Source organism: Corapipo altera, unplaced genomic scaffold (assembly GCF_003945725.1).
Source record: "Corapipo altera isolate COAL_440 unplaced genomic scaffold, ASM394572v1 46, whole genome shotgun sequence".
In the NCBI taxonomy this organism is placed as follows: Eukaryota; Metazoa; Chordata; class Aves; order Passeriformes; family Pipridae; genus Corapipo; species Corapipo altera.
Genome location: NW_020884883.1, coordinates 13,955,457 through 13,976,288, shown reverse-complemented (window position 1 = coordinate 13,976,288; position 20,832 = coordinate 13,955,457). Strand labels below are relative to the sequence as shown.

At 37.6% G+C, this 20,832-nt stretch overlaps 1 protein-coding gene across 7 annotated transcripts in view; it reads left to right on the top strand.

Moving 5' to 3' along the window:
- PUM2 (pumilio RNA binding family member 2) overlaps nucleotides 1-20,832 on the top strand; it is a 72,870-nt gene that overhangs the window by 42,752 nt on the left and 9,286 nt on the right. For 5 of the 7 annotated variants that reach the window (XM_027640907.1, XM_027640904.1, XM_027640903.1 and 2 more), the window contains exons 11-15: nucleotides 5,228-5,371; nucleotides 6,404-6,685; nucleotides 11,430-11,666; nucleotides 18,096-18,363; nucleotides 18,928-19,057. In XM_027640907.1, coding sequence (XP_027496708.1) covers nucleotides 5,228-5,371; nucleotides 6,404-6,685; nucleotides 11,430-11,666; nucleotides 18,096-18,363; nucleotides 18,928-19,057 — 1,061 coding nt within the window. The remainder of the gene's footprint in view (nucleotides 1-5,227; nucleotides 5,372-6,403; nucleotides 6,686-11,429; nucleotides 11,667-18,095; nucleotides 18,364-18,927; nucleotides 19,058-20,832) is intronic. The other 2 variants (XM_027640908.1, XM_027640909.1) reach the window with 1 other exon arrangement.

Below are 20,832 nucleotides of genomic sequence, written 5' to 3'. Positions count from 1 at the left end.
CCAGTCCTCATCACAGAAAACATCTAGATTCGGCTTAATTGTCCAGATTCAGGAATCTTCTTGTGACCTCAGTTGTCTAAGGAACCATTGTGCTCAGTGGAGATCTCCCTTGTGCAGTTGCTGTTCAGAGGCTGCAGAGCTGCTCAGCTTACCTTAAAATAGATGTCGAGCAGCAGGTCTGCTGATCCCTCCAGAGGCTCCACTGACTGCACTGACTGTGTCAGATAGAACTTTATGTAATTCACACAGTGAAGTTGTGATGCTGCATCTGGCTTTCAGGTGGGCACCTAAAGTGAGTTGTCTGCAAAAAACCCCATGTATAAAACATTAAAATCAACAATTTCTATCTGTTGGTATTGCATTTTTTTTTTAATTACCTAGAAGCATTAGAAGTGTGACATTGCAGCTGGTTGTATGTTCTGTGCCTCCAGGTAATAAGAAGTAGAAATCAAATTTCAATATAAATTTCATATACAGAGAGTTACAGTATGGGCAAAGTTGCAATGGTTATAGGAAGTATAAATCGTTTACTGGTAGGATAGTAAGTTTGAATTTGATTTGTGAGAGGACCCGTGCAGAGATAAGGCTGTGCATATCTTCATCAGAACAAGCAAAAAGTTATAGGGGTTCAGATTTTGGGGAGGGAGGGGGTCAGGATGGCGTTTGTTAAAAGGGGCAGATAATTGAGTTGGCAGTAAGAAATGTCATGTCTGTTAAATTGTGTAGAGAGAAGTGACAAACTGACATGAATTTGGATGTCATCATCACTGAGAGAAGTTGCATTACTGGATGGGTAAGAGCAACACTAAGGATGGGCAGCACAAACCAAGAGAACAGATTTCCTGACTCTGGTTCTCTTTTTCTTTTAAGTACATTCAAGGTTTGTGTGCTAATCCAGAAAGTTTTTCAAAGTCTGTGGTTTTTGGAGACTTTAGAAATCATTTCAGCAAAACATCATATTGATAAACCAGATTGTTTACTTTTATATTCCCTGCTGATCTGGAGAGAGTAAATGTAGATAGAGCAATTGAACTCTAAAATAAAAGGTGTGATTAGGAAACAGAGTATGTTTTAGTTTTCTGATTGCAGTGGAAGACCACAATAAGCTTCAATGTTGTGGTGGGGGAAAAAAGTTTTCCCCCTGGAATTAAAAAAATGGTAACCCCCAGGGGGTGGTGACCCTTGGGGTTGAGCCAATGAGCGCTCCTGCAAAATATAAACATATCACAAGCAGACCAGAAGGGAAGGATGTTGTAGTTGTTGTTGGAAGAGAGTGGCCATGTTCTGAGGCCACGAGGAGAAGGGGCCCAGAGCCCCACTGGGGGCTGGGCCCCCCTCAGCCCTGGCTGGGGGGCTGCAGGAACCTGGAATGGTGTTAGACTGGGCCAGGTATCTGCAGCCAGGAGCTGGGGGGAGTTTCTTCCCTGTGAGCAGCAGCAGGAGACACTGAAAGCGGCGGCAGAGCAGCGGTGGATGGAGAACAGTGGCAAAGAGCCAGAAAGAGATAAAGAGCAGCCAACAGGCATTGCAGCCAAGGAGGGAAGACACAGAGATCTCTAATGGGGAGACAGAGCGAAGACTAAACTCTATAGAGAGAATTGGGGTAAGAACTGAACCAAACCCCCCAAAATCCCTTGGAGAGCCCTCCTAGGAGGAGAGAGATGGACTCTGGCTTGAGAGGAGTCTTAGAGTGCAGCATGCACCAAAGAGAGGAGCTGAGAAGCTCAGGCATCCTGGAAAACTGAACCGGGATGACCAGATGGAATACAGAGGGGTGACCTTGCCCCACCCCCCCGCTGTTGCTGCTAAGCTGGCAACCTGAGACAGAGCATGGGAGCTCTGCAAGGGAGCTTGAATCCCCTGAGGAAAGGGACCGTCATGGAGATGCCCCCATGAAGATGCCCCTGCACTTCGTGGTGTGACGTGGTGACGCGAGCTTGTCCCTGATATCACAGTCCACGGAAGAGAGGGGGGAGAGGAGACCCCCTTGTGTGTAATGGAAGGAGATCCATCTACAAGAGTCCAGCTACAGCTGCTACATGGAAGACAGAACAGAGGCTGCTGCCCTAAACGTGGAAAGGATCTTTCCTTTTCCCTTCTTCACTTTAGTTGGAGGAAGAAGAGATTGATCATTGTAAATACTGATTTATTATAGGAGAGATAGTTAAGATTGTATATGATGTATTATAATATTTATGTGTACAGTGATTTTAATATAATTCTCTTTTCCCCCCATATTGAGTCTTGTGTTGTGTCTGGAAAACCCATCTCACACTAGGTTGAGATGTGGGAGGGGGCCTTGGACCCAGGAATTGGATTTTAGGGGTCTCAAACCAGGACAAATGTGAAGGCACTGAAGTAAGCTTTGATAATTGTTAAATTGGAGGGGAAATTGCACAGGCACGGGGAGAGAGAATGATGTGATGGAGAGATAATAAAAACTGAAACAGGAAGAGAGAGGGAATTAGAGGAGAAGATCTGTCAAGTCACCACCTTATCTTTGATAAGAGAGAAGGCTGGGGAAGTTTTTATCTTTGTGCTCACCTTTGTGGGATGAGGCACAAAGTTTGTGGAATAGTGTGAAGAAAGGGAATATTTAAGTTTTACAATGAGAGCTGTCCTTAGATTACTTAATCTGATCTGAGATGGTCTCTCTGAAATTATATTTTTGATGTCAAAGCAAATAATTTTATACCTTTGAGGCTGTAGATGCACTTAGCAAAGTTTTAGTAATTTTACAAATAGTCCTACATTGCTTTGTTTTGGTAGATTTAAGTAGAAAGCTGAGGCCTCCTATTTTGGGTCAGAATGTATTCATTTCTGAGATTGGGAACACAGATGCACCCATCAGTTTTCATGCATAGCTTGAACCTTCTGTATAGACAATATCTTGATGCTATTGACCTAGCCTGTCATTACTAATTTTAAGTGCCCTGTCTGTGGGTGGATCACAGGTTAAGATAGCGACAGGGAAGTGCCAAGAGAAATTGGGCATCTTGTAATGTAAAGAGCAAGTCCAAGTTGCTTCCATTTTTTAATTTAGCAGTCATACAAGGCAATTATTTTAGAAATTCTAATATTAGTGTATTAAACGGCATTAGTATTAATCTCAGTAAATTTAATTTATGTAAAATTGTGAGTTATCCCCTCCCCAAAGTATTTTGCATTGGAAAATAGGCTCGTTTACATCATGGGCCTGAAGTCATATATAATGCTGTATATTAGTTTCAGATGAGCACAAGAGTGTAAACATATGATCAGTGCTTTTTTGTACAGTACAGCATTATGCATGGGTTTGTACGTTTGTGGATGGAGTAAATACTGGTAGATATTGGCCAATTCTGAGCTCTGAAGAAGTGGAAGTAGAAATTATGTAGGTACTAGTAATTAAACATTGCTAATGTATGCAGGTGCACATTATTATAAAAAGCTTTCCTACTGTGTCACTAATCTTCTAATATTTTATGATGTGTTCTCTACAGAACTGCAGTAGAACAGACAGCAATCACTCATCTTTCATACCTTGGAAATGTTGCAGCCTTTGTTAGTGGTGAAGGTAGAGCAGCAATAGCACATTTTTGTAGGTGGAAGAGTCAGTGGCAGCTATACCAAAGGTTTCATAATGAATTCAGTTGTAAAAATATGTTGTGGTTGTTTTTAACTAGCCAAACTTTCGGACAAATGCTGTGGAGGACAATTGTCTTCCTTTGCTGTTGGTGGGAAAGAGAAGGTAGATGGAATGCAAATCAAATAGTGAGCAGTGAGAACAAACAGGTTTGTAACAGTATAGTAATGACAATTTTTCGTAACCAGTATAGTACATTCACCTCCAGAACCGTGAGTTTAACCTAAAGATCTGGATTTTCATTGCTCCTCTCTTGTTCAGTTACTCTGAGTCACCTTTATATCTGTACATTTTCTTAGTATGAGAGAATTTGGACCAGTGTCTCCAGCTTCCCTGTAGAGCACCAGGCCAGTAGGCAGATGATGTTTCCATCTCTTTTTTTTGAGCAAGGTGTCCAGGCAGAAGAGATTACAGAGGTGTTTTAGAAACTGAGGAGGAGAAAATATGACTTGGAAAGCTGGTGATTGTGGTACTTACCTGAAATTGGAGGCCGAGGTCTTTATGTTCCAGTCCATTTGCATTTCAGAGAGAACTCTGCTAGACCTAGTTCAGAAGATACATGGCAACTGATATGAACAACTTAGAATAGTATGCAAAATCTTTGTTCTTACATGCACAAAAATAGATGTGTGATTTTTCCAATCTTGGCTTTTTTGTTATTAGCATTAGTATGGATATGAACATGGGAGGAATATTGAAACTGTTGGGTTTTGGTTTATTGCTTTATATAAGAATAGCCAACCTAACAATTGGACATCCTTATATTTTAATTGACAGCACCCTTTCTTGGGTTATCCTAATTCGTCTCCAGTTTTTTAAGCATTCTTATTCCAATTCATCTACTTCACTATAAAGTGTCAAGAGCTTTAAAATTAATTCTCTTGTTCTTGTCCTAAATAAAGTTTTTTCTGTTTCGCTTTTTTTGTCTCTTTTACTGCCCTTCATTCATATATCTGTTTGCTTTCCTACTGCTTGCTTTTTTCCTTTTTCAACTCCTTTTATCCCCCAATTCCCTCTCTTAACTGTCAGCTGAATTAAGTGTTATATTTGGATTACAGCCTTTTATTCCCATTAAACTGACTGGTACAAGGTAGTCCTGCACATACAGCATTTTTTTCCTAATGTGCTTTTGCAGGTGGTCTTCTAAGTGTGGCTGGGTAATGTATGGAATTGCCAAACTTTGCATTTAGTTCAGCCCTTTAATTGTACAGACTTCAATAGCTTTTCCATGTGCAAAGAAGTACAAGAGAAAGTTGATTCAATAATGATCCAGATATGGTTAGTTGTGTTGTGCCTGTACCTTCTCACTATACTGCTAGAACTTAAACCTTGACAGTAAATTCACCTTTAGATAACTAAATTTAGCCGTTATTCTAGTTGTAAAATATTAAATGAAGCATTTATAAGTCCAACTTTGTCACAGTGTGTTACAGCATTCAGCTGTTTTTTCGTTTTAAAGTCCACTTGCCTTTCAGGGGCAATGTGGAAGAAAAGATCTGGTTTCATCCTTGTAGTTTGTGGTTAGAATATTTCCAGGAGAGAAGAAATGCTGCTTGTATGAGACTGTCTGTACTACTAATCTTCATCTTCTGTATTGTGTAGGCTATCAAGTACTGGCTCCCACTGCCTATTATGATCAGACTGGTGCCTTAGTAGTAGGCCCTGGAGCGAGAACTGGCCTTGGTGCACCAGTCAGATTGGTGGCCTCAACTCCTGTTCTAATCAGTTCTGCAGCAGCACAGGCAGGTAAGTGTTTGATCCTGCATGGAGGTTTCTTTCACTTTTGTACTGAGTCTTAACAGTAATGTTGATTAGTATTTGATATTATTGGTGTTTTCTATGCATCTGTGACGTTTCCTAGTTGTGAAGTATATACTGTGCATGCTTCCTTTCTTACTTTGTCTCCTCCTGTTCTCTGAGACTGCTGTTTCTCAGATGTGGTTTTCCATTTTTAATTTGAATTTAGAGTCCTCTCCCCATGCATATACAGGCATGTTTCTGCAAATGTTGTTACTTGTCAGATAGGAACATTTTCTCCTTCCGCTGCCCATGCATATAACATGCACTTCTCATCAGTCCTCTAAATGGTGTCCTTTAGGAAGCATCATTTCATTGCTTCGGCCTGGCAGAAGATGGACTGCTCTGGAGCCTTGTTATGCTTTTCTTCTGAAAGTATTTTGTCCTGAAAAGTGTGACAAGGAAAATAAGTATAGAACGGACAGCAGAAGAGGAGAGTTAGTTATATCAAAAGTCTTTAGTTTTCATCTTTTTTTTTAATCAGTTCTAAGATCTAGTACTACTTTACTGAACCATTTATTGCATTTGTTAAATTAAAATCCAAAATACTAACCCCAGATTAATTAACTTAATCTGTTCAGAAAATTAGATTTTAAGTTAATCCATAAGCTTCTTTCTCTATGCAGAACTCGCTTCTGACATTAGTAGCTGGAGATGTCTTTGAATGACTCTTAGCTGCAACTCTGCTATTGCAACTTTGGATATAAAAAGTTCAGTAAACAGTAATGTGTTTACACTGAAAATTCCCTCATTTACATTAAAAGTTCTACAGCCTTGATTAGCCTACAAAATATGCTGTCTTCATTTTTTTCCTTGGGTAATTAAGATTGTGTAATACTACAAAGTCTCTTTTAGTCCTTTAATATATGAATTTCTGCTTGTTTAAGAGAGCTTCAAAAAATACAGTTTAGCTCTGAATAGTCCATTTTCAGTCAGAAATGTTTGAGAGAGTAATTATGATTGAAAACGTGTGTTTTACAGCTGCAGCTGCTTCAGCTGGAGGAACAGCAAACAATCTCGCGGGAGCCACGAACGGTCTATTTCGGCCACTTGGTGCCCAGCCACAACAACAGCAACAGCAAACAAATAGTAGCCTACAATCCAATTCATTTTATGGCAGTAACTCTTTGACCAGTAACTCCCAGAGCAGTTCCCTTTTTTCACATGGTCCTGGCCAACCAGGAAGCACATCTCTTGGCTTTGGAAGTAGCAGCTCTTTAGGAGCAGCTATCGGCTCTGCACTTGGTGGATTTGGCTCATCAGGTAGGTTGTTAATATAGTGAGGACATGCTGTGAGACTTTTGTGTTAAGCAAAAAAATGTATCTGCATCAGGCATACACGTAGATGTCTACAAAGAATGCAAAAATAAGTTATTCAAGTTTAAAACAAATTATAGGGGAGTAAAAAGGGGTTTTTAAGTTCACTCGGGCTCTGTATACAAGATGCATTTTTGAACAATATCTTGTAGTCATAGATGTCTCCAAAATACTTCTCCATACTGATCGCTGTACTCTGGCCCAGAAGTTTGTTACTGTTTTTTAGTAAGCCTGCTTTTATTTTCAAGGAGGTCTTTATTCTGTGCTTAAAATAACAGTTGATGATATTTGCGATATGCATTCTTTTGTTGTAATTTTCACGTCAGGAAAACTCTTTAATTTTTTTCAAACAAATTAAATAGCATATTACTTTCTAAATTTGATCTAATATTGAAATGTTTGTTTCATAGGATTTATAAAATAAAAATGCTTAATACACAAGAATAATCCTTGTTAACTCTAGTAAATTTAATCTTAGATACAGTTAAGCCTAAATAGTTCTGTACAGATCTGGGGCCTTAAATTATTTCAAGAAGCTCTTAAATATTATCAACCCATTTATATTAAAAAAAAAATTAAAATAATTGTTTTTGTCATGTTTCTGCTGTGTAGCAGAAGTTTCGTATTCATACAGTTTTTAAACATGCGAGGTAGGTTTTCTTACGTTCCAGGTGCAGTATTAGTGAGGCAAGAGAAATACCATTTTTTTAAAGACTATTTCCTTTGGCTATTAATCTCTAGGTTTACAACACTGAATTGCCTCTTATTAATATTATTCTTTTAATGAAATCAGTGGAGTGTGTTTATAATCTTATGTATCTTGCAGATGGGTAGAAATTGGGGGAAATGTATGTACTCTAACAGTATTTTTTTTTCAAAATTAAATGCCCTAAGGAAAGTAATTTTTTTAAAAAAATCAAATATTGAAAGAAATGCTAAAAGTGAAGAAAAAAAGGAAAAACATGCCCTTCAGTGTTAAGACATGATACTTGATATTTGGTAACTAAGTGTGACTAATGAAATCAAATATACTGCAAGCCAACACAGTTTTTCTTGGTGTTGTTTTTAATAAAATAATTGGAAAAATTATTTACTTTAACAAAACTAATGCTGGGAAATCCAGAATCAGGTTTTTACACTGATCCTCTCTAATATTTCATTTTGAAAGGGAGACTCAAAACATTCCATTTTTAATTAAAAAAAAAAAAAAAAGACAAATTTTGAGGCTACTCAGTTGTGTAAAGTTTCTTAGTTTTCATTAATGCCACAGCAGGTAAATTTTATTTACAAAGTAATTGTGCTTTCCAAGTGCTATATTCTGTAATATAACTTGTCCTGAGCTACTTGCAGGATTTCAGTGAATCCTTAGCAGCTGTGTTTCACTCTAGGTACAGTTTCAATACATGGGTAGATAGTGATGATAAGTATATGTGCATTTTAATGCAGTGCATCCATTTAAACCTCTAGATAAAATAGATTTAAGTCATGAAAGTTTTTATCCAGCTTTATCATAAGGACCTCCACAGAACACAAATTTTAGTTGTATATCTACTTAAGAACAATCAGCATAGTTCTTTCTGGCGCAGGAGAGGAAACCCTTTTCTTGTAGCAAAGGTCAGTTCCAAAGCTTTGTCCAAAGCCCTGAGCATGGAGAGCACATGCTGAAATCTTGCAGCATCTGAGGTGATTTAATTAGCATGGCAGTATCCACAGGGAAGCAAGAACCCTGTGCTTTTGCAGTTTGAGAAGTGCTGATGAAAGGTGCTATCTAAACCTGAAATATTTGTAGTGGTATTATTAGAATAAAAGTATATTGAAAGTGCCCTTCTGCCAAGTATAAATTGTACTTGCTCTAATAGCCACTTAAAAAATGCTTTCTGATTATTTATTTTTTAGAGAGCTCCTGAGCTGTATATATATATATATGAATTGAATTACACAAATAAATACTTACAAAAATGGTATTAATGCATGTTGAGGCAAATTGAAAACAAGGTTAATTTTTTATCTGCCGAGGTTTCAGCTTCTTTGTAACTCTCCTCAGTGTGTTGAAAAGGTTGAATTTCAGTTAAAATATAGCCATGAGTACTGATAGATGGCAGTACACATCTTGCCCTTATGTTTTCAGTTTTTGCAGGGAGGAAAAAAAAATAGCTCTGCAAAAAAATGTAAAGGTGAGCATGTTCTAGCTTGAATGACTGAACAAAGTAACAACTGGAAGTGGCAAACATAACGTATGTTGCTGTAGTGGCTGTATGTACTTACAGTCTCTGTTCTTTTATATTAAAGTTATTCATCCTCCATTTAAAAGGTTTAGGTACATGATGATAAGTTACTGCAGCTTAACAGGTAGCCAAGAATTAGATCAACTGTGGCAGCTTTCCAAATGCCTTCTCCTGGCTTGTAACAGCTGTAGAGTAATTGCATTAGATTAGGCAGGGGCAAAGAGGAGTAAGCTAGTGCAAATTATCTGCTGGGTTTTGTGAGCTTTGCTTGTGTGTGTGAAAATGTAGCTCAGCTGCATTTGGTAACTTGGTAAGCTGCAGTAATTTAGCTGAGTAAGAAAGCCTGAAAGATGGAAATACAACAATCCATCGTGTAGCATTGTATTAACATTTATGTGGTTTATTGAGCCAGAACCTGTAGAGCTGGTCTCAAAGCTTGAGATTTCTTTCAACTGTTGCCTTAATTTGCTCTTCTGGTTTCTTATTCTCAATCTCCTTGCCTAGTTAGTCCAGTATCTTTTCCTTCTGGCTTCTCCTCTAGTATGTCTTCCTTCCCAGTTTCCAGGCAACATTTATCTCCTGCTTCCCCCTCCTAAATACGTTTCTGTTTCTGCTCGTACTGTGTGATGTTCCCATCATCAGCTTATTATTCCAGTCTTTTTGCCCCACAGTCACATATACCTTCTAGAGCCTAACTTTTCTTCAGATCTGCTTTCTTCTCATTCTCACTGAAGGTGCTTTCTAGTTTTTCTTGCAGTCTCCTTGTTGGCTCCTTTGTCTGACCTTTCTCTCCTCCTTCTTCTGGTTTCCTTTTTTCTCTTTCCCCCCTCCCTAGTCTATTTCTTGTGTTTGGCTTTTGTCTCCTCTGCACTTGGAATAGAAAATATCCTTTCCACATTGCCTGATGGGCCTTCCCAACACAAGGTGGAATCTTGGACAGCAGTTTCAAGAGTCTGTTTTTGACATGGCAGACAAAAGCCTAGAAGTTCAATTGCAGGGAAAAACCTTTATCAGCCATCTCAGAAGTGCTGTGTATGGTCAGGAGTTTTCAGCAGTGAGTGTGTAGCAGAACTGTGCTGAACTGGGATGAACTGTGATTTTGAAAAGATTTTTAGTTCAGTCAAAAAGAGTGAAAATAAAGGTCTCCTGTTGCTGGCATATTTGGTCTGAATACGTGAAAACTTTACCTTCTCAAATAGGTAGCTGGATTATTTTAGTAAGGATAAAACACTTTTCCTTGACAATATTTCTGAAGTGACAGTGTTTAGACAGAAGTTCTTTGAAAAATGTTGTCCAAGTAAGTACCTGCTGTGAAAAAATATTAGCCAAGTTACTAATGTGATGAGAAAACAAATCAGTTTCTTAAAGTCGAAGTATCAGGCGACCTTTATATTGGGCCATGCTGCCAGCTTTAGTAGAAAAGTACTTAAAAAGGGTAAAGATCATGGAAGTATAAATTCCAGCCTTTCCTTTTTAAATTGAAGTAGAAATCAATTTTCCAAATTCAGCTTAAGAAACATATTTGTTATTAAAATATCCATAATCTTGGTTTTGTTCATAAGTTCATTTGTTCAATGTTCTAGTGTTTAAAATAAGCACTCTGGTTTAATATTTCACTAGTATGCAGCAGATACTAGAATTTAACATTTCTAAAAATTTTTTATTGTTCTCCTAATTTGTCCTAGACTGTTCATCGCCCTGCTGAATGATGCTGTGCAGGATAACCAGTCCTTCACTAATACATTGTTATCCAAAGCCTCTAGTCTAATTTGACTTTCAGAAATACTGATAGCAGTAAAATCACATTTTTAATTTCTCACCTTAATTTTCCTATCTCTGCTCTGCTTCTTATCTTCTTCTTAGCCTATTCCCTCTTTTCAAAATACTTCTTTGAGAGCCGTAATTCTCATAGGGAATTTTAAGTAGTCATTTTTTTCCTACAGGTGAGGGGTTCACAAACAAGAGGAAGTTCAGAAACAGCTGAACAGCAACATAGATCATTCTGTGAACCCTTAAACAACAAGTAATTGCCTCTAGACTTTTTCCTGAAATGAGTATCACTGTCTGACTAATAATTTATGATGGAAAAAGTTATATCAAAGAATTTCATGGAAATATTTTTAGAATCATTTATTCTATAAAGTGACAGTGTAATCTAATCTTACAAATTCCATATGTGTCCCGAAACCTGAAGCCAAGCAGTTAAAACAGAGTACTGCAATATTACTGTGAGAAGTCTAGTATGAAATGTTGAAAGACGTGGACATTGGTGAAATTACTTGCCAGTGGTGTGTTTATACCCACTTAGATTTACTTAAAAGCATGTGTGGTTATCACAGTAATTGTCTTTGTCGTAACGATTGCTGTAATTATTGTGATCGCATCTGTTGTTGCCCAGCTGTAGTTGGGGATAGGTTTTATTCAGTTGACACTGTGTAATTAGGGTCTTTTTATTTCTTCTTCAGTTGGCAGTTCTGCAAGTAGTAGTGCCACAAGGAGAGATTCTCTATCTACTAGCTCTGACTTGTACAAAAGATCTAGTAGCAGCCTAGCACCCATAGGGCAGCCATTTTACAATAGTCTGGGATTTTCCTCCTCTCCAAGTCCAATAGGCATGCCTCTGCCAAGCCAAACGCCAGGACATTCACTTACGCCACCGCCATCACTTTCATCACATGGATCCTCATCCAGTTTGCATTTAGGTAAAAAAAACAAAAACAAAAAACCAAAAAAACACTTTTTGTTTGTATGTGTGTATGTATTTCTATGTGTAAAATATATGTTGCATAAGAGATGTCACATTACCTTTGCTGTTAAACAGTTTTGTAATGAAGAGGGGCCATCCCTGAAAGGTGAAGAGCACACTCAAATGCTCATTGATTTGACAGTGGAGAGCACTCAGCTTTTGGCAGTATTGGGCCAACAACTGATTTTTCTTCCCTTGCAGAAGCCCGATAGAGAGCCCAGTAAGAATTATTGGTGCTTTTTCTATTATGTTTCCACAATATGACAAGCAAAGGTGCATTAATTTTGTTTCTCCTTCAGTGTGTTACCACTTTAAAGACATTTTAAGATGATGTGTTTAACAGTGAAGTGACTTTCACTAGTGCCCCTTATCATGATAAAGTAGAAGAGTGAGCGGTGCTCTCAATGTAAAATGTGTTGAAAGATGATTTTTGAATCAGTCAGCCTACAACTCATGGCCCAGATGGTTGGGCAGGAAGACAGTAGTTTATCACCAGGCTGGTGGAATTAAAAAAGAAAGGCATTTGTGAAAGAAGTAAAAAAGGCATTGTTGGTGGTGGCTCTCTGTTATCAGATCTATTTTTTAAAGGAATGCTGATAATAATCTCTTAGAAATTTTTTTGGCTACTTAGATGACATGGGAGCTCAACCTTTCTTTAAGAAAATTAAAAATAAAATAAAATTAAAAATCTAAAAAAAACCCACCACAGTCTAGAGTATATTTAGAAAATAATGCCTCTAACCTGAGGTTACTTGATAAACTTTTCCTTTTTTTACTGTGAATATTTGTGGTCATTTAATTTGGATACTAAAATCATACAGTGAAACTGGATGTAATTCAAGATTGAGTTGCCTGTTGCTCCAGTTACTGTTCAGGGCACAGTTCTATGCTAGCAATAGGCAACCTAATTCCCTATACTTCTCTTAGTGCAAATAAAACAGGAAAAAATTTTCAGAAGTGTCTACCAGGATACACTTTAAGTGAGAAATGTGTGATTTGTATAACGAGGTTAAATAATTAAAATATATTACATTTACAGTTCAGTATCACCTTCATGGTTAAGTGCTGAATACCCGAACTAAAACTGGGCAAGGGGATGTTTCAGCACGTTTTATTTTTTTTTACTTACCTTTTTTCCTTTTTCAGGTCTACAAAGTGCACCTTTGGGCTGAGACCAAGCATGGAAAGTTTCAGCCCAAATGGAGGCTTTTGAGAAAGTTCTGAACATCTGACAATGGGGTTATCATGGAAATCTTTTTCTTTCTTTCTTTTCAAAGTACTCTCACAATAGTTTTCATATTGCTGAAAACTATACTTAAATCAAATTTTGGAAGGCATTATCTAAAATTTAAAACATTCAAAGTTTTGTGTTGTTGCACATTTGATAAATGTTAAAAGACTTTTTTTCAGTTCTGAGAAAATAAGCTGTGATCAGTATAGAGGATTGCCTCTATCAGCAGAAATTGTTAAATACTGACTTCGACCCATTTCAAACTGTTTGGCAGTGTGAACCAAGCCTAATAGTTTGTTAAAATCATGTACTAGATCAGTGTGTAATGGCAAGAATATACAGTTGTACTCTGAAAATTGACACAACCTCATTGGCTTCCATGTGTCCTCTTCATCTGCCAAGTGAAGTGGACCTTGATTACTGGTGCACTTTTTGCTACGTTACCAAATCAGTCTGAAATTTGGAAATGGTGGTCGTTTGGATATTTGCTTTCACAAAAGATGCAGTAATATTTTTAGCCTTTCCTGCACCTCTACCCTGTGTCATATTTTTGCAGTTATATCCAAGGTGCACTATGTCAGAGTTAAAGACTTATTTCTGCAGTTAATTAATTGTCTGTCCTGTTACATTTATTCTGGTTTGTTCATCAACCACTCTTGGAAGCATGTATTTTGTTCTCACATATAAAAAATTAAAAAAAAATTAAATAAATCAAAGTTTTCTCACCAAATGAGAAGTTATACCTGAAATCAAACAGCGGCAGTATATTTTAAGAAGGATATGTTTATCATGTAGTCACTTTTCAGAGTAGAACAACATTGTAAGTTCATGTCTGCATGCAGTTTCCATTGGTATTCTGATAATGCCTGTCAAACACAGCTCTCCCTCCACCTTCAAAACTTGTCCTGCCTGCTTGTATCAACAGGTTCAGCTAAGTTTAACTCCTGTTTGAAAATGGGCATCAAACTCGGTTGCTCCTGTTTCAGCCACCAGAATCTAGAGCACAATACTGGGAAAGGGTGCATGATTTTATAACCCCTTTGTCAGACACTGCTGCAATTTGTAGCTTAAAAGACCAATTTCCCTTTTACAAGAAATTAATGATATTTTACTGTTTTCATCTCTTCTCACCAACTTTTATTCAATATCCTAAAATAGGAATGTGCTAATGACTTTGTGCTAGTGTCAGTTTTCCTATATTTGAAGGGATTTGTCAGTTGTCTGTAACTGCTTCTTTACTGTAATCAGTTGGAGCAGTAAGGTCATGAATTTGAACTACCCTTTCACTCCCAGGGACAAAGAACTGCAAGAGGAAGTGTTTTTCCTATGTCATAAAAATCCTTTTAGGTTGGTAGTGCTTACTCTAGTGGTACATTGCAGCATTAATGTAGAGAAGGATTTTTAAATTCTGGGCTTTTTGAGGTAATTATTTTCTGTGTTGCAAGCCAAGCTTGTTAGTAGTTTGGATTGATGTTGTTTTATCTTCAGAGGTGGTCATTGTGGGTAAGAGTAAAGGCTGCTTGGCTGAGGCAGAATGGGGAGCTTTGCTTGGCCTCTGCTCTTGTACCTACTCTGTAGGGCTGCAGTAAAACAGGCATAATAAGCACTTCCATCAGTTCCTAAAGTATACACAACGTGTACATAGATATGTGCAATTCTGCTTTCCATATGAAGATGAAACTTTTAACTGAGGATGAGATGAAGCTACTTTTTTACAAATGAACAAATACTTTATAGAATGTTACTAGAAAATACTGCTGACACAGTAAATACTGTAAAAACAGTTACTGTGCAGTAGATCTGGTTTCTGTCTTAACTAGAAACAAAAGAAAAAACACTTTGATAAGTACTAACAGACTAATGCTATCAAAATAAATGTGCCTAAATCTAGTTTTTAATATTTTTTCATGTTCTCCTTAACACTAAATATGCTATCCATGTTAAGGAGTTAATAATTTTACATGCTTTGTGTTTTTAAAGCTTAGTAAGATGCTGGTTTAGATGATCTATATCCCCTTTATATCTCTGTGCCTTCTCTATGGACTAGCCACAGGGATTTAGGTTCTGTTAAACTGTAAAACAACTTAATATTATTCAGTGCATCTTCGTTTTATGAGACCAGAAGTGATAGCTAAATGATTATGTGAAGAATGAACTGCACACTTTATTCCCCAAGAGTTTGGAATTGTGTGGCTAAACTGATGCCTAATAAGTATTTAAATTTTTTAGTGCTTTATTCAGTAGGGTGTGTTCCCCAAGTACCTTATAAGACCTAGTTCCTAGTTTGGAATCAGAATCTGTAAAACAAGTGTCCCGAGTTCTTGAAGAGCATGTGGATGCTGCAGGTTAACCAGAAGGATTTGGGTAACTAGAGTTCAGGTTTCAGGCATTTTTTTCTAAGCTGTTGACACTGTTTTCAGGAAGGAGACCAGGTATCTGTAATGTCCACACTAATGCTTTGGGGATTTTGGACTAAGAAAATAATAAGTACAAGATTTTAAGGAAATATGCCATTGTACACATAAGTATGTCTGCATGTAATAAGTACCTATGACAATATGCTTTTATTTTGGGGGTTTTACTGATTTTCAGATCTGCAGTTGACACTGAGCCATAACATTACTGTAATGTGAAAAGTTACATGAGAAGAAAAGCTAATTACTTATTAGATTACTCTTTTTTTGTAATAGTGTCCAATATTTTACAAGGTTAAGCTTTCTGTGTGCTTTTGGGTATGACAGGTTCTTGTAGGCACAGTGGGTCTGCTTTCAGCCTTCCTGTATAATGGTCCTGCTTAGTGTGATTGTCTGAAATAGTTTCACAGGCGAGACAGGAGCCTCCCAGTTGCAGCATAGTTGTCTTACAAGTCTTAAAAGGTGATGGTTCCCAAATTAGACTAAAAAAAGGCTTGATAATCCTGACTGTGAAATATATTGTATATTACACATACATAGCATATTTGTTAAAAGCTACGAAGTTTCTTAGTTTCTGGTTTAGTTGCTGGGTAAATTGTCACTTTTAATTTATACAGACATGAAGGCTCAGGAAAAAAAAAGCTGAAACAATTCCTGATTCACATGATCAATTCTATAACTGTATGCTGATTGTAAGCATATGATCAAAACTGCCCTGTTAGCTTCTGGCACAGAATTGAGCATGTGATGAGTGGAGCAATAGAGATGCTACAACAGAAGAGTAGCCTATAACTTGCTTTCAAATGGGCTTTGGTGCCCTCTCGTGATATTAAATAGTGTTACTGCACAGCACTTACAGGGAAGCCAGGATTGCATTCTTATATTTACATAGTCTAGATGAGAAATACCATAATTTCAGATGCAAAACTTTTTGTTCTTTGGAAGGTCTTTCCTAGAACAGAAATGACCATAGAGCATCACTCTTCATACTGCTTCACCTGCAGAATGTTGGGTTTCTTTTTTCCCTTTGTTTGTTAGTACCATGTTGCTGTCACCTCTTTTCTGGAAATAGTGCTTGTCAATGGAAACTAAAAATGATAGTTTCTGATTTTTCTAGCTGAAAAGAATTAAGAGGCTTTAATTTAAAAGAAAACGTAGTGGTTTTTAAAAGGTATTGTGGGGCATAAAATATTCACTGATGCTTATCACTAAATTTTGAAAACTAATCATAAAATAAATACTAATTGTTCCTATTTTAGGGCATAATACCATTCAGTGCAATAAATGTGATACTTGATACGTCTTGCAGAGCACTAACATCTCAGATTCTGGTATTGCAATTTGATGTTTTGAAAAAGATAACCTTACCATTAATACATTACCAGTCCACCGTAACACTGTTGTTGCCTGGCCTTATAAATACTTGGAACCGAAAGAAGGCTTGGCTGGGGCACTGTCAGCTGTTTTCTTTTCTATTTTTTTTATTATTATTTTTATTTTTTTATTTTTTCTTTTTTTTCCTTTTTTTAATTAAGTTTGTAATAGAGCACCATTCAAACAGCACATACTGCAATTTGTTTTAAATTCAAATGTCAATATTTATTCTGTTGACTTTGAAAGGGCTTCGGTTACTATGTCACTTTCCAGACAGGAAACAAATTCTTTCCTTTTTCAGTTCATGCTCAATACTTTTAGGGGAGTTTTTGGGTTTGATTTTTTGTTTATTTAGTTTGGTTTTAGTAGTAGAGTTGAGGTTTCTAGGTGGCAATTGTCTGACTATTTCTGCTTGCAATATAGTAAGATTATCCCTTTAGAAAGTCATATTGCAGCTGGGAAAGATACTTGGCGTGGTTCTTCCTGCCTGTTGTAAAGTAGAGGGGAGAGGCCTACTGGAGGAGTTCAGAGTGACACAAACTGATCAGAGAGAGGAGAAATGCACAGGACCATGAGGTGATGAGCTGTGGGTGGAATCACTAGCAAAAAGGAGTAGGACCCAGACATAGGAAAGCAATTCAGTTCTTCGAAAGTAAGGAAGGATGAAGTGTAGTGTGAGTGATGAGTGTTTGTGCATCAAGGAAAGGAGCTTCAGTTTGATATAGCTGTGGTTGGTTTAGAATTAAGTAGAACATTCTTAGTTACCTGGTTTGAAATTTGACATATTTAGTGCTTACATGAGGTATCATGTTAAAAGCCTGGGGTGCTAAAGTCGTCAAATATCCTGCAGGACAGGTACAGCATGACAAGAGGCACCACACGTGCCTCCCCAAAAATGCCCTTACACACTGTAATTTGCAAAGGTACCTCAGTAGGGACTGAAGGGTAGTTCAGATTTCATGGTCTATTTTGAAACAATTGGCTAACTTCAAGACTACTAACAAGGGTATAAGCCAGTATGACTTGTGGAGTGCAAATCTGCCCACTAAGCTTAAGACCCACCCAATTCTAAAAGTTTCTGTAAGCCTGAGTGGGTGCTCACTTTACCTGCTTTGATACATTCTTCTAATGGCATTTCTTTTCCTGGTGCCCTTCACATAAAATAAAAATGAGGAGGAGAATGGTTTTATTTATTGGAAGATAAAACTATCTAACTCCTCCAACCGTAATGAGGTAAATACCAATAATGAGACAGCACTGTTGTTTTCTCTGGCTCCAGGGTGTATCCGTAGTTCTAGTACACTTGCTGGTTTTACTGTTGCTGATTTTCCTCACGGCCTTTACTGACAGAGGTGCTTCCTTGTAGGAGGACTGACAAATGGTAGTGGTCGCTATATTTCTGCAGCACCCGGAGCCGAAGCAAAGTATCGCAGTGCAGCAAGTACCTCCAGTCTCTTTAGCTCCACCAGTCAGCTCTTCCCTCCTTCGCGCCTCCGTTACAGTAGGTCTGACATTATGCCTTCTGGACGTAGCCGACTGCTGGAAGATTTCAGAAACAACCGTTTCCCTAATCTTCAACTAAGGGACCTTGTCGGACATATTGTTGAATTTTCCCAAGACCAGCATGGTTCTAGGTAATTATTATAGTACAGTCAATGACTTAATAATATTTTACTGCTTTGATACTCTTTTATTAGCATCGAACGTTTGAATGAGCTGCTAGTCATCTTAATTCAAAGCGTGCCATTAGTTGGAGCACATGCTCTTATGATGACCTTTTTCTTCTCTAGGAAATTTCATTATAAAAGTAGTATTAATTTAGCTGCCTATAGAAGTTCTCAGTGTAGAAATAGCCTCATAACTAGACTTGTAAACTCTAGCATTTAGGTACCAAAAAGGTGTTGATTAAGAAAACAAGGTATGTGGCATCTGGAATGCAAAACTTATTTTTCATCAGTGCATCATCAGGTACTTAGTTGTTGTTATTCTTTTCGTCTTTAATCCTTTTCAAATGAAAGGTTTTAAGTCTTAATTTTACTGAAATGTATCCTTTTATATGCAAAGGCACTACTTTTATTTTAATAAATTTTATAAATGTTTAATGCTTTCTTTAGAGTTTTGAGGTGTCTCATTGAAACAGTGTTTGAGAGGTTTTCCTGTTGTTGATATAAAGCATAATGTACTATTTTTACACTTAGATTTATACAGCAGAAGCTGGAGCGAGCTACTCCAGCTGAGCGCCAGATGGTATTTAATGAGATCCTGCAAGCAGCATATCAATTGATGACTGATGTGTTTGGAAACTATGTAATACAGAAGTTCTTTGAGGTAAGCATAGCACTAAGTGTATGGATGGAAATGCAAACAAAATGCTGTAAATCTGATGAAATTTAACTGGTTTTGTCATAACATCATAGCAGAATTCTACTGGACTTCCATGGAACCCGAGTGTATAACACTGCACGTTTTTCTGTTCTGTATCTCCTGCTTTTTGTGATAATGGGCACAGTTTCTCTTTACACTGGATTTGTTGGTGAACATTGTTGAAAGTACAGGCTGCACACTCAGGCTTTGCCAGCCTTTTAGCAGAACTTACAGAGACTTTCAGCAGATGAAAGGGAACATAAATATTTGAAAGATACTTTTTATTGATTATTGCATCATGGTATAGAGTGGGTCTGGAAAATGCTCTTGCATTCAAATAGCTGTGCGAATTTCATCTGGTGCTGTATATGAGGAAACTCAAAATATATTGAGGTGGAAGAATTTTGAGTAAGGGATGTCCAAAGATGCATCCAATATTACAACAAATGCTATTTAAAATAGCTTTGTTTTCTGTTAAAAACTGTGGTAGATAAAAACAAGCCTTATCAAAGAATTTGTCTTGCACAGAGAAGAAAAAGCAATACCCGTGTCCTGGAAAAAGTTATATGTAGGAAATGTATCTAGCATAGTGTTCTTTAAATCAAGGATCATATTAAAGTGTCTTAGTGGATAGAAGGTGAAGCTGGAAAATGTCCAGTAAGAAATAAGACAGTTACTGTAAACAAGAACGTAGTTTTTAGTGAGTCGTCTATGAAACAATGTGCTCACTCTTTTTATATTTTTTTTCTTTTACAAATCAAAATATCTTCTAAAAAGTGTCACTGATGTGTGGTATATAAGATCTTAATCTTGCTCAAGGGTCATCAGTTACTGTTTGTTTCCATAATATTAAGTTAGATGGATCATCATCATCATCATGGCTGGGCTTCGCGAACGAAGATTTGGGAAGACTCTATCCACATTTGTTACAAGCACACTGGTGGCTAATAAGGCCAATACAAGATAGACATGACTAATTGCAAAAGGCACAGCAGAAAGACTCCTTAGGTGGTATATTCTGCAAGACACGGTTCTTTCTGCATTGTCTTTTCTCCTCGAGAGTGATTCTCCTCGAGTGTTCTCAAAGGAAACAGCTGCGTTATAGATGTTGTGTCTCCAGGCCTCCCAACTGGAGGCCAGATTAGACCAGTTATGTTGATCAATATGGCCAAGGCTGAGATGTTGTTTCAGAGAGTCCTTGTATCTTTTCTTCGGGGCTCCTCTCATGCGGCAGCCGGTGGCAAGTTCACCATAAAGCAAGATCTTAGGGAGGCGGTGGTCCTTCATCCTGGAGACATGCCCTGACCAGCACAGCTGTGTTCTCATCAACATGGCCTCTATAGTTGTGACTGCTGCTTGCTCTAGAACAGATGTATTGGTCACATAATCTGACCAGTGGATGTTTAGGATTGTGCAGAGGCAGCGTTGATGGAAGCATTGTAGGAGTTGCAGGTGGTGGCAGTAGATGACCCATGATTCGGAACCATATAAGAGAGTGGACAGCACTATGGCTCTGTAAACACTGATCTTGGTACTGTTCCTCAAGTGTTTATTAGATGGATACATAGATAATTATTGCCAATTAAGTGTTCTCATCTTAATTCTGAGGAACAATACTCAAGAAAAGAGTGCACTTGGCCTTACATGTAGAAAGGGACCTTAGTTCACTGTTTAAGTAGGCGGGTGAAGTTCTTTGAGCTTTCTTCGGAGTTCACTACGTGTGGACTTCGACAGTTCTC